The 12,880-nt window shown below is 50.8% G+C and overlaps 1 protein-coding gene across 1 annotated transcript in view; it reads right to left on the bottom strand.

Moving 5' to 3' along the window:
• LTBP2 (latent transforming growth factor beta binding protein 2) overlaps nt 1-12,880 on the bottom strand; it is a gene marked incomplete at its 5' end in the record, with an annotated part of 95,162 nt that overhangs the window by 32,292 nt on the left and 49,990 nt on the right. The window contains 2 exons of the mRNA XM_082841447.1: nt 763-837; nt 12,383-12,485. Of these exons, the coding sequence (XP_082697573.1) occupies nt 763-837; nt 12,383-12,485 (178 nt within the window). The remainder of the gene's footprint in view (nt 1-762; nt 838-12,382; nt 12,486-12,880) is intronic.

Here is a 12,880-nt window from a genome sequence, read left to right as displayed (position 1 = left end):
TCCCACTGGCTGGAAGGCCCAGCTCATATCTCACCTATTGCCAGGTCCACAGCCAACAAGGGCTCCCTGCTCAGAGCCATGGCTGAGCTCCCCCCTGCCCACTCTTCTGTCCTGAGGTGTCCCTGGGCCTTGCCCCTCTGGGGGCCTCTAATGCAGAGCACCTGGGCCTCAGCTGGCCTTACAGAGTCTACCAGCCAGGCCAGCAAGGCCAAGGACTGTGCTTTATGGTCCCCCTCCCCCACTCCCCCTCCATCCCCTTCACCTGTGCCCTCCCCGCTCCGCTGCGGGAAGGAGGCCTGAGCAGCTGAGGTGCTTTGCTGGGAAGAGTCCATAGTGGTCCCCACCAACTCAGGCTGACTTGATCTCCCACCCTGGAGTTAAAAGTCTTCCCATTCCAGGGAGAGCAGCCCAGGAGGTGAGTGGATGTGCGGGGACCGTGGAGCACCTTGAGATACAGCACAACACAGCCCTACAGAGTCACACACCCAGATCTGGGTGGGGGTGGGTAGAGATGGGGAGGAGGGGAGGGCTTGGCTCCCAGGCGCTTTCTCAGCTGCACCATCACTATCCTCTGACTTCCTTGGGCCCCTGGAAGCAGCAGCCCTCATAGCTCCCCCAAGGTGGGGCTTAGAGGTGCCCAGTGGAGACCACTCAGACAGTGGCAGCTGCTCCTTCTATCTGGGGATGTGGGTGTCTCCCCGCATCATCAAGCCTCTGTTATTTCTGCTCCCCAAGCCCAGCCCTGTCCCTGGTTATTCTTACCTTGGCAGTGAGTGAGGTTCAGTCTCTTGTACCCCTGGGGACACTCCAACTGGCCATTTTCAATCACTGGGAAGGCTAAGGATTGAAGATACAGACAGGTTTCACTGGAGGGCCCTTGGGCTCCTCTGTCACCCATGCTGGGAAGTGGGGTGCTGTCTGGATGTCCAGCCCACTCTGCAGCTGTGAGGCCCCATCCCCCCAAGCCATTGCCCTGGGTAGCTGCACCTCCTTAGCTGAAATCCCTTCCCTGGCTCTCACCAGGCTACTCTCAGCCCACCTTGCTATTACTAAAAATGATACCTAGTGACTAGATATCTTGTATATATAGTTATAATAATATAGTCATATAGTTATTAGATACAGTATATATTATATGATATTAATGTTACAATATAACATGTGATTGAACAAATTTGTGGGTTTTTTTTTTTACTTTTTGTTTTTGAAGTAATTATGGATTTGCAGGAAGTTGCAAAAAATAGTACAGTGAGGTCCTGTGCGTCCATCACCCACTTTCTCCCAATGTGCATCTTACACAACTCTAGTTGTTTTGTTAGTTTTTAAACATCTGAATATGACAATTCACAGTCTGGTTCTAAGTTCAGTTTATTCTGATACTTGGTTTGAGTGCCACCTTAGCTGACAAAGCCCCCCGATCCTGGAAGAAGCTCACCGTCGATTGCACTTATAAATCCATGATATCCATTCACTCACATTCATCAACCATGGGATGTTGTTGTTGAAATTTGGTTAGTAATTTTCACGTTCCCTGAGGTCAGTTAGTTGTTTTTACAAAGTCAAAAAGAGTTAGAATATCCCAGTTCTTGAGTTTTTCAAGTATGCAAGTGGAGAGGATTTATAGCAGCAAATTACAGGATGATGGAATTTTTTCCAAACATTCATTTTCAAAAGGCTCTGTCCCACCACAACTTCCTTGAAAAGCAGCCCCGCTTAAAGTTTATAACAAAACTGGGCAGTGGTCTGAGTCCAGACTGGCCAATAAGGCAATAACTGTCAGTATTTTGGTGCTGATACATGTCCTATCTTGATTTCACACCATTCCTCTTGCTTTAAAGAGAGAGAGAGAGAGAGAGAGAGAAAGAGAGAAAGTGTGCTTAAAAACAAAAACAAACAAAGAAACAAAAACAACTGACATTCAGTAAAAACAGGGAAAACATCTCCACTACCTTGGAGGGACAGACTCGTATGTCAACCTCCAAAGAAGTGCTTTGAAGGTGTTTTTTTTTTTGAAGATGTTTTTTCTTGAAAAGTGCTAGCAGGTAGTATACTATTGACAGCTACCTGTGATCACAGAAAAAGGCAGCAAATGTGGAACACCCATCTTTTTGTTTAAAAAAAATGAAGAAGGACTGCTTTTTCAGTTTGATGATTCCTTTGCCAGGACATAGCCAGTAATTCTCAAGGGGCACAGGCATTTCCACAGACACTATTCCAATATGAAGCTCCGTAAAGATACCTTTATACTTTAAAGATCTTGTTTTATGAAGTTAACCGCATGATGACTTCCTGTGACAGCTTGTCTTCTCCCAGCTTTGACTTCTTTGTGGCAAAACCTTGGCTATGAAGGGTACGGGGAGGGGACTTTCCAGTTAGCATTCCCCAGCTCCATTGCCTTGCTGATCCTAACATCAGCCGCTGTACTTATAGAGTTATTGGGTAAACCTTATTTTTATCCAAGAAGTCATTTACTGTGGAGAATATAGGTCTTCTATCTTCTAAACAGGTTCAACCTTTAGTGGCTTATGCAATAGATAGTTCTTCATATATTTTATTGCTGAAATAGATTCTTGCAAATACCAAGAGACATGTTAATAATACCTATACCTTCATCCAGTTATACAGCAAAATGTGAGTGTCTCAGTGTTTTCTTTTTTTTTTTTGAACATTTATCTGTTTATTTATTTGGCTGCATCGGGTCTTAGTTGGGGCACATGGGATCTTTGTTGCCACGTGCGAGATATTCGTTGTGGCATGCAGGATCTTTAGTTGTGGCATTCATGCGGGATCCAGTTCCCTGACCAGGGATCGAACCTGGGCCCCTTGCATTGGAAGCGGAGTCTTAGCCACCGGACTGCCAGGGAAGTTTCTAAAATGTTTTTCTAATCAAGATAGCTTTTACTCTGTCATTAGCTGTTATCTCTGGGCACATTATACACTGAAGGCAAAGTCTGGTATTAACGATAGTAGATATAAGCTGTATTTTTTTTTAAGCTGTATTTTATATAGACTTCTTGATCATTTGACTCCTGGGGTCCATTTTGGGTCCCATCTGAGAGGTCATCATTATTTTTACCTTGGAATATGGCCGATTACGTGTCAGAGGAGAAGTGTCAGCATTGCATTTTTAAAGGATCGCTTAGGATTATTCATATTATTTTATTTTATTTACTTATTTTTTAAAAGAGGATTTTTAAATAATTAATTAAGTTTTGGCTGCGTTGGGTCTTCGTTGCTGCGTGCGGGCCTTCTTTAGTTGTGGCGAGCGGGGGTGACTCTTTGTTGCGGTGTGCGGGCTTCTCACTGCGGCGGCTTCTCTTGTTGTGGAGCACAGGTTCCAGGTGCGCAGCCTCAGTAGTTGTGGCTTGCTGGCTCTAGAGCACAGGCTCAGGAGTTGTGGCGCACGGGCTTAGTTGCTCCGCGGCACGTGGGATCTTCCTGGACCAGGGCTCGAACTTATGTCCCCTGCATTGGCAGGCGGATTCTTAACCACTGAGCCACCAGGGAAGCCCCTCATATTATTTTAAATCCTGTTTCTCTGCAAGAATTTTTTAGAGTCATTTCTCCACTTGGTGAGGGCTGCTTTATTTAAAACTAGACAACCTAACTGAAGAACCCCACAAACAGCATTGTCGTGCATCACATGTTGTGATACCAAAGACAAACATGAGGAGGTGCCGTGTTTCCCTGGAAGCCCCACACTTCCCTGAGGACACTTGCAACAGTCTGACATAGAGATCAAGTGAGGACATAAATGAGTAAAGCTTAATTTTTTTTTTAAGATTAAAGAACTGTAAATTGAAGTTGTAATTTTTTCTTTTTTGCCACAGATGGTATTCCCCAGGGTTTGCATGTTCTTCCACATGGGAACTAGGCTTCAGCCTAAAAGGCCGCTGTGTGGCGATAAGTGAGTATTCTGAAAATGCTGACATTGAGAAAAAGGATGGGGTGAGGCCGGGAAATGTGAGCACCTGGCCCGGGGCCTGGTGGCATGAACTGAAGACCGGGAGGAAGAAAGAAAGAGGGGAAGTTGTTTGGAGAAACTCAGAAAGCAAGCTGATTAGATGCAGGCGCGGAAGGTGGGAAGGAATATCTTGAGGCTGATGCCAGGGGCCGGGAGAACTGAGACAAGGGGACATCTGGACAGGGCTTCGGAGGCCTGAGGCCTTTGGTGCGTATTGTCCTGTCTGTTTCTCCTGTCTGTTTCACAGGTTAGGAAGGAAGGTGAAGCTCAGAGGGGGCCTAGTCGGGGTTGCAACCAAGCTTCTGGCTGCCAAGGGCACATCCCTCCTACAGCCAGAGAGGAAGGGAGGGGGGAGCCAGGAGGCCAGGGCAGCAAGGTGGTGTAGGCAGAAGGACCTTGCTTCTTTACGGAGCAGGAGAGGGGTGGCAGAGAGCTGGGATCACAGTAAGGCTGGGCACCAGCTGTGGCACCTGCAGGGTACCCCGAGAAGCTGAGCAATGCGTGAACTAAGAGGAGTGGGGCTCATCCGTTAGTCTGGAAACATGCGCTTTTTCTAGAAAGTGATTTCCTCCTGAGAGGACTCTGCCTTCTCACTGGCCTGAAGAGAAAGTGTCGGCTGGACAGCCCTTGGTGAGGGCAGACTTCTAGAGAGAAAGAAGTGTCAAAACCAGCGTTCCTCGTGAGACACCCATTTTTGCCAGCACCCTGCACCCCACCCACCCCGAACCAGGGCCCTCAGCCCCCTTCCTCAAACCCACAGAGGCCTCCTATAGGGGGCTGGATCCCAGCTTCTGTAAGACCAAGTGCAGCAGCCAATCCAGAAAAATCTGCTTATATCTCTTTGGGGGAAAGAAAGTCGAAGTTGAGATGAGCACATGGAAGGGAGAAGCCTTGGCTTGGGGTGAGAGTTCAGCACTCACCCAGGGCTCTGAGCGAGATTTCGGCAGTGATGGGGGAGGGCGGGTATCACCAGGCGCACCTCCCAAGTGCTCCCAGCACACGTAGGCCTTCCCTTGCTGTAATGCTTAATGGACTGTGCTGTGGCTGCCTGTTTGCTTGTCCATCTCCCCTGCTAGTGCATAAGCTCTGTGAGGACAGGGACCTTGCCTTCTTTGTCATTGCTGTGTCTCTGGAGTCAAAAACAGCACACGGAATAGTATAGGCAATCAAAATGGAATGAGTAATAATAGCAGGCACTAAAATAGCTCATACTATGGGCTAGGTCCTGTTATAAAGGCTTTACAGGTAATAACTTATCTAATCCTCATAACAGGCCTTGGAGATACTAATATTATCCCCATTTTACAGATGAGCAAACTGAGGTACAGAGAGGTTAGGAAACATGCCCAAGGTCACCCAGCTGATGGATTGAGCTGGGATTATGCATCTGCTTCCAGAGGATAAATTCTGAACTATTCCCCTCTACTGCCTACAAATAAATAAATGAACGAACGAATTCATGACGAGCCTTAGGAGTTGTCTAGGCCAAGAATCTTAGGGTCCAGAGGCCACAGGGAGATGCCTGCCCAGCAGGAAGCATATGACCCTTCCTGGGAACTCCTCCTCTCCCTTTTATAAAACAAGGGATCAGGAGAGTGAGTGGGGAAAAAAAGGCAGGGACACCCAGAAGGAGGTCAGAAGAAGTAATCAGATGCTGGGCAGATGCTCCGTAATGTGTACAACCAAAGCGTCATGTAGAATCGGTAAAGGAAATAGTGAAGAACATGTACTCCTCCCATGGCCCCTCAGCCAGATCAAGGATAAGTCAAGGGCCAGAGAGCAGAGGACTTGTGGATCTGGAAGAAGAGAGTGGCTGATCTGGGATTCCTGTGGGCGCTTCAGAGAGGCTCTTTCGGGAAGTGGTCTTGCAGCTTTTGGACTTTGACCTGAGAAGCCCAAACAGCTGCTGAGGGGTCAGCTGGACTCAACCTCAACTCCAAGGAGTCTGAACATCATCAAGTGCCTGTGAAGCACATAGGGCAGACATGCATGACTTTCCTGGTCAGGAAACCTGGGCCATGCGGGCCTGGAACTCAGGTCTTCTGGCCCCGGCCCCCAGCCCTGTCCACTCACTGCTGCACCTTGGTTGCTCACAGATGGGGAGGAAGCAGAGGGTTCCCTGGCTGCAGCCTGCCCCCACCCTGCGGATTCTCACCCTTGGCTGCTGGAATTCCCAAGGAGGCCTCAACGAGAGCAAACTGATTTCTGGAGACAGTTTTGGCCCTGACTCCGAGACAGAGCTCGGGGAGGAGACGGTGGAGACATATGTCTGGCCACAGGGCTGTTTACAAGCCATGCTGATCTCAATCTGTGATGACAGATGGCTGCAGCAGGGAGATGTGGAGGGTCCCTTGCCACACACCCTTCTGCCCAGAGAACAGATACACACACACACACACACACACACACACACACACACACACTGGACGAGGCTAAGTTTGATGCACAGGGGCACGTGAGCAGGCTGGAGCTGAACCCTTGATCCGTAAACTTCAGGTGGGTTAGCTGGATAGAAACTTCGACTCCCCGGGAGCAGTGGAAAGAGTGTGGGTGCTGGGGCAGCCCGACTAGCGTCTAATTCCTGGCTCCACTCTGACTAGCCATGTGACCTGGGCACATTTCTTAACCTCCCTCGGTCTTAAATTTTTCACCTGTAGAAGTGGGGACAGAAACTCAGTTCGTGGGTTGTTGTGAGGATTAACTGGTTGTTTACTGAAACAACCAATGTCAGACTGAAACTAGCATAATGATAATGCCTGGCACAGTACCTGTAGGTATTCCTCAAGCCTCCCTCCCTCCCTCCCTTCCTTCCTTTCTCCCTCCCTCCCTCCCTTCCTTCCTTCCTATCTCCCTCCCTCCCTCCCTTCCTTCCTTTCTCCCTCCCTCCCTCCCTCCCTTCCTTCCTTCCTTTCTCCCTCCCTCCCTCCCTCCCTCCCCCCCTTCCTTCCTTCCTTCCTCCCTTCCTACCTTCCTTCCTTCCTTCCTTCCTTCCTTCCTTCCTTCCTTCCTTCCTTCCTTCCAGAAACACAGTTTCGAGGAAAGCAAGGTGGCCTGCTGCCCCTCACTGGCTGGAGACACTTGGGCAGGTTACTCTCTGAGCCTTGGCTTTCTTATCAGCGAAATGGGGATGACTTTTCCCTTCTCAGAGGGTTACTGTGAACACTAAACAGGCATGCAAAACCCGGAGCACGATGCTTGTCACATATTGGTAATTATAATAATGTCCATTACTCCAGATTTTCCTCCTTGGTGAAGTCCTAATGGATCCTGCAATGATTGTGGAAATGCCACCCAAAGACAGGCTCTGACTGCTTCCTCGGGAGGCTCCGGAGCCAGAGTGGGTGTCTTGGTCACCATGACCAGTGAGGTGGAGAGGGGTCTGGTCAGAGCCCTGGCTCAGACAGGCGCCGCTTCCGCCACCCTAACCCTATCCCTTCCAGGGCTCTCCAGGCCAGAGATGCCACGTGTCAGTGACACCCCTGCTAGGGTAGGGAGGGTGCTAACTGGAGCTGAGTCACAATTCCCAGGAGGCTTCGAGCCAAAGAATCACGGCTTTTATCAGCCCAACAACTGGAATTCTGAAAATCTCATTTCTTTAGGGCAGGAGACTGGGTGTCTGATCCAGAATTACAGAGAACAGGAGCCCCACCCTGGCACAGCTGTTCCCCCAGCCGGGGTCCTCTAGCTCATTGAATGCGTAAGCCAAGAAGCAGAGGAAGGGGATTACAGAGCGATTAGGAGCAGGGCTCTGGGGTCACATAGACCTGGAGTTTCAGGCCCAATTTCTTCATCTGCAAAATGGAGATAGTAACACCCACCTAGAGATGTTGTTAAGAGGCAAGGAAATGAGAACGCACTTAGCGTGGGGCTTGGCGCGTATTACGTCCTCTGAGTAAAGGGCTGCTAATGAGGACGTGATGAGAGTGATGCTGCCATGACTCGCCCTAGGCTTCTCTGCTCCAGCCTCCCAGACATCACCTTCACATGCCCACTCTCCTCGGGGGCTGGCATCACAGACCTACACCTGGAACACTCCTTGTAGGCAAGGGCCATGGCAAAACCCAGCCAAACCAAGGCTTTCCTTCTATTGAGAGTTTCAAATAAATGTTCAGATGTATATATAAACCTATATTCCCTCAAAAATCAATTTCCTTTCCACACACCTGTTCTTGGTAGGCATACTCCTCGTGGTGGGGAGTTCAGTACTTCTGGAAACATCCCGTTATATTGCTGGGCAGCTGCAGTTTTTAATAAGTTGTCCCTACTGCTCAGTTTCCAGTTGAGTTCTGCCTACTAGAAACATCCACACATCGGCTTTTGCCCACACCCTGAAACCACACAGAACAAGCCTGCCCACTCCCCCCCAACCCCCGGATGTTTCTTTCAACGCATCTCTGTTAATTCAGGCCTGCACTGCGTGTTGCTGCCCTGCCTGTCTGTTCAATCCAATCTTCTGGCAGGATGTTGTCCTTCATGTATACGTGGAATACAGTCCTGGGATGCACCCTCTTGACTGTAAAATCCTGGTCTAGCATCCTGATTTGTATTGTCTTCAGGTTGCCCCAACGCCCCCCTCCCCAGAATGATTAGGGAGATCCTTGTCCCCTAAGAATCAGACACACTGTGATTTGAATCCCAGCTCCCCTATCCTAGCTGTGTGACCTTGGACGAGTTCCTCAGCCCTCTCTGAGCTACATTTTTCTCCTCCGTCAAATGGGGATAAAAATCCTTAGCTTGCCTCTGGTTGTGACAATGAAATGAGATCACGTAGGTGCAAAGCACGGCATAGCGTAAAACTTCAGTACCTGGCAGCTCTTATTGTTTTTAAGAGGGAAAGATGCAGAATTCCTTGAAGGGGACGAGCAAGAGAATCAGCTCTCCCTGGAGACACAGGGAGGGGCCTGGATTCTGCGGTGAACTCATCCTATGCCAGGCAGACGGAGAGATGGTCTCGTGGCAAACAGCCGGGGCCCACCACTGCGGGCTGCGCGCCGTGTGCCAGCCCAGCCTGCCCCAGCAAAGGGGCCTTGGGGTTGACACAGCCGGTGCCAAGCCAGATGGGGCAGCGGCCAACTTTCCAGTCAACCCAGATGTCTGTCTTTCTCGGATGAAAACTCAAAAATGTGGTCTCAGTCAAAGTGGTTTTTGAGAGCTGTGTGCTCTCCAGACCCTGCAGAAGCTCTGAGCTGCGACTTTTGATAACTCCCCAGGGGTCAGGAGGATGTGGCTCAGGCCAGGTTCTGGCAGGTCAGCTGCATCTGTCACTCAGAGTGAAGGGAGAAAGGTGGGGGGACAAGAGGCTGACCTAGATTGACTCTCTGAGCCGTTTCCCTAAGAAGGCACTGAGGAATTTTTCTGGAAGGAAAGGGATTTGTCTGTGCCATGTAACTGAGACTTCAAGGCAGTCCTTTCCCATGTCAGAAATAGCAGCACTGCAGGGACCTTCTTCAATCGTCCTGTACAGCCTCAGAAGCCAAAGCTGATTTAGCGGAAGCCATGAAGTCACGTGGTTCCCCCCGCCGTTGGCTCCATCACTCCCCTCACCCCCTGATTCTACTAGACCACCTTGTTGGGGATGACAAAGCCCTTCCCTGAGGGGCACAGCCTTATTTTATCAGAAGAGAAATAGAGGTTCAGAGGGGCAGAGCCACCAGGGCTGAGAATGTTCCGGAACTCAGGAGTATGCCTGTCTTGCCAACCATTCCCAAACCTACCCCAGCAGCTCGCCTTTTTTTCTAGAGTCTTGCACAGTAACTTGCCTGTCTTGCCTACGTAAAGAAACATTCCCCACCCCGGCCCCAGGCCTGGGACTGGAGCTAGGTGTCTGGCACCCTGTCAACACAAACAAGGTTCCCCAGCATCTCGCCCCTTCTCTCTACAATGCCCAGCTGCACTTTAATGCATTTTAAATGTTTACATTGCCCTTTGCAATTTCTTGCTCAGTGTGGGGAATGCCTAACATTCCAGGGTCTGCACCCTTGTGCCCAGCTTGCTGAGGTGTGCTGAACACAGTGAGGGGTGGTGCGAGCAGGGGACAGGGAGGGGGTGGGTGCTCAGCCTTGGGTGTGCTATGCTCCAGGAAATGTTCTCACTCTCTCGACCTCACCTGCCTGTGCAATTTCCTTGGGTTGTTAAGCTCTTTCCCATCTCTTTGGCCCCCTCTAATAATTCTATTTTTTAAAAATAAATAATTTATTTATTTAATTTTTGGCTGCATTGGGTCTTTGTAGCCGCGCGGGCTTTCTTTAGTTGTAGTGAGCAGGGCCTTCTCATTGCAGTGGCTTCCGTTGTTGTGGAGCACGGGCTCTAGGCGCGCAGGCTCAGTAGTTGTGCCTCGTGGGCTCTAGAGTGCAGGCTCGGTAGTTGTGGCGCACGGGCTTAGTTGCTCCGCGGCATGTGGGATCTTCCCGGACCGGGGCTCGAACCCGTGTCCCCTGCCTTGGCAGGCGGATTCTTAACCACTGCGCCACCAGGGAAGACCTACTCTAATAATTCTTCAGACCTCATCCTGGATGTCACCTCTACAAGAAGCTTTCCCTGATCCACCAGTTTGGGAATGGATCTCCTACCCCACGGTGTACAGATGTGCAGGTTGTGCACTGCACAAAAGCTCCACATCTAACAGAATCATTGGCATCCTGGATTTGTCCAATTATAAAGACTATTTTGAACACATGGAAGGGGCACCTTTCTCTAATTTGCACAAAGGTGGTCCCGGTTCTGCTGTCTGCGCCCCCCTCCCCCACCAGCCTGTAAGCTTGGAGAGGGGAGGCACTGTTTCTACCTCGTTCTCCACTGTTAAGGCCTACACACTATGGGTACTTCAAATGGGTACTTCATCAATGAAAATATTTGTTGGCTGAGTGGAGTGTGGGATATGAAAGTCTCAAGGGTGGGTCTGACCAGGAGGAATAAAAGTGGTAAAACATCTTTGGCCTGCAGGGGGAGATGCTGAGCAGCTCCACACACTCCTCCCCATGGGGCAGTGGGTCCAGTCCCTCTTCCTTTCTTGGAGGGATACTTCTAACAGTAATTATAACAGCTACCACTTACTGACCTAATGCTAAGTACAGGTGCCATCTCATTTACTCTCCACAGTGGCTTTATGAGGCTGGCCCTATTACTGTCTCCATTTCACAGATGGGAGATGGGGCAGAGAGAGGCCAGCAGGCAGAGCTGGGACTGGTACCTGCCATGTATTGGATGCTCAAGCCTGAAAGCGTAATACTACCCTTTGGTGCTTCACCAAAAATTCTATCACACTGTGAAACTGTCCACATTTATTTTTAGTTTGGAGAATATGGTCACTGCTCCACAGCCGAGTCTGAAGTTAGGAACAGCCCTGCCATTCCCCACTTCGGGCTGTGGGCCAGGCCCCCCACAAAGCTGACTCACCGAGTTGACTTTTTTTTTTTTTTTTGCGGTACGCGGGCCTCTCACTGTTGTGGCCTCTCCCGTTGCGGAGCATAGGCTCCGGACGCGCAGGCTCAGTGGCCATGGCTCACGGGCCCAGCCGCTCTGCGGCATGTGGGATCTTCCCGGACCGGGGCACGAACCCGTGTCCCCTGCATCGGCAGGCAGACTCTCAACCACTGCACCACCAGGAAAGCCCCCGAGTTGACTTTTGACAGGCAAAAGAAATACATGCCAGGCCTGGACCCAAGCCCAGGAGTGAGGCCCGCAAGAGGAAGACAGGCTGAGCGGGCAGGAGCCACACTCAGGCATAGGTACCTCGTCATCTGTCTCCCAACTTTAAGATCAGTGCCTATGAGAGTGGTATTTTGCTCACTCCTGAATTCTCAGTGCTCAGTATAGGCAAGGCACCTGGTGAGTATTTGCTGAATGAATAAATGAATACGTTAGGTTTTCCCACCACAAAAAAGAGGGCTGGGAGCTGAGTTTCCCATACCCCAAGGCCGAGGACATTCGGGGACAGATGCCCAACACTGATTCAAAGGCTGAGAGGCAGGAAACAGAGCTGAGGAGGGGGCCTAGGGGTCCCTCCAGGGAGAGAGTGAGAGAAACACTGAGTCACTAAATCAAGACCTCTGGGCCCCTGGTATCTGGGCAGGGGGTATGTGGAAGGGGGTTGAGGGGTAGAAGAGGGCCCAGCATGGGATGTAATTCCTAAAATCTGAGGAAGAACAGCTGGCAAAAGAGAGTAACCCATTCCAGGCCATCAGACCGAGCAGGCAGGCCACGCTGCACCTGGCAATGGGTCTGTGCCGTCAGGAGCCTCTGCCACCAGCCAAAAGCACACTCAAGGTCGATTTGGAAAGCTTTCCTAGTTTACCAGCCTGTTCTGCTTGCCTGGCCTCTGAGGCCCTGGTGGGAAATGCGGGGCCTGGTGCCTGCAGCAGAGGCCAGGCCCTGGGAGAGCTTTGCTGACAACCCTGGACCCTGGCACCCAGCACTCACCTGGTCTGGGTGGACACGGGGCACAGGAGGTCACTCCCCAGAAGGCTCCCACACTGCCACAGCAGTCCTCTTGGGCAGTCAGCTCCAGCAGGGGGTTGGCACACTGGAAAAAAGCCCATGGACACTCATCACCTGCTTCCCTCCCCTGCTGTGCACAGAGATGTCGCAGGAAAGCCTGAGACATGAGCTCACCACTCACATCCTGCAGAGAATGCCCCCACCCAAAGGGAGGGGAGGAGAGGGGAGGAGTTGTCCCGGAAGGAAGCAGTGAAACCCAAAGTCCACTCTGCCAGACCCTAAACTTGGGAGGGGAGTGGCAGGAACACATCCAGATAAGATCTTGTCTGTGAAGTCTGCAAACTGCCCCCATGCATGTTCCCAGCCCACGGAGGTTGGGCTTTTCTCCATCAAACTCCAGGGTATGCCAGGGCCACCTCCGTGAGCAGGGTCCATGCTCAGTGACACCACAGCTGAGAGGTGGGGAGGAGCTGGGGACTC

Source organism: Leucopleurus acutus, assembly GCF_964270905.1.
Source record: "Leucopleurus acutus genome assembly, chromosome: 1".
NCBI lineage: Eukaryota > Metazoa > Chordata > Mammalia > Artiodactyla > Delphinidae > Leucopleurus > Leucopleurus acutus.
This window is presented reverse-complemented; position numbering and strand designations above follow the sequence as displayed.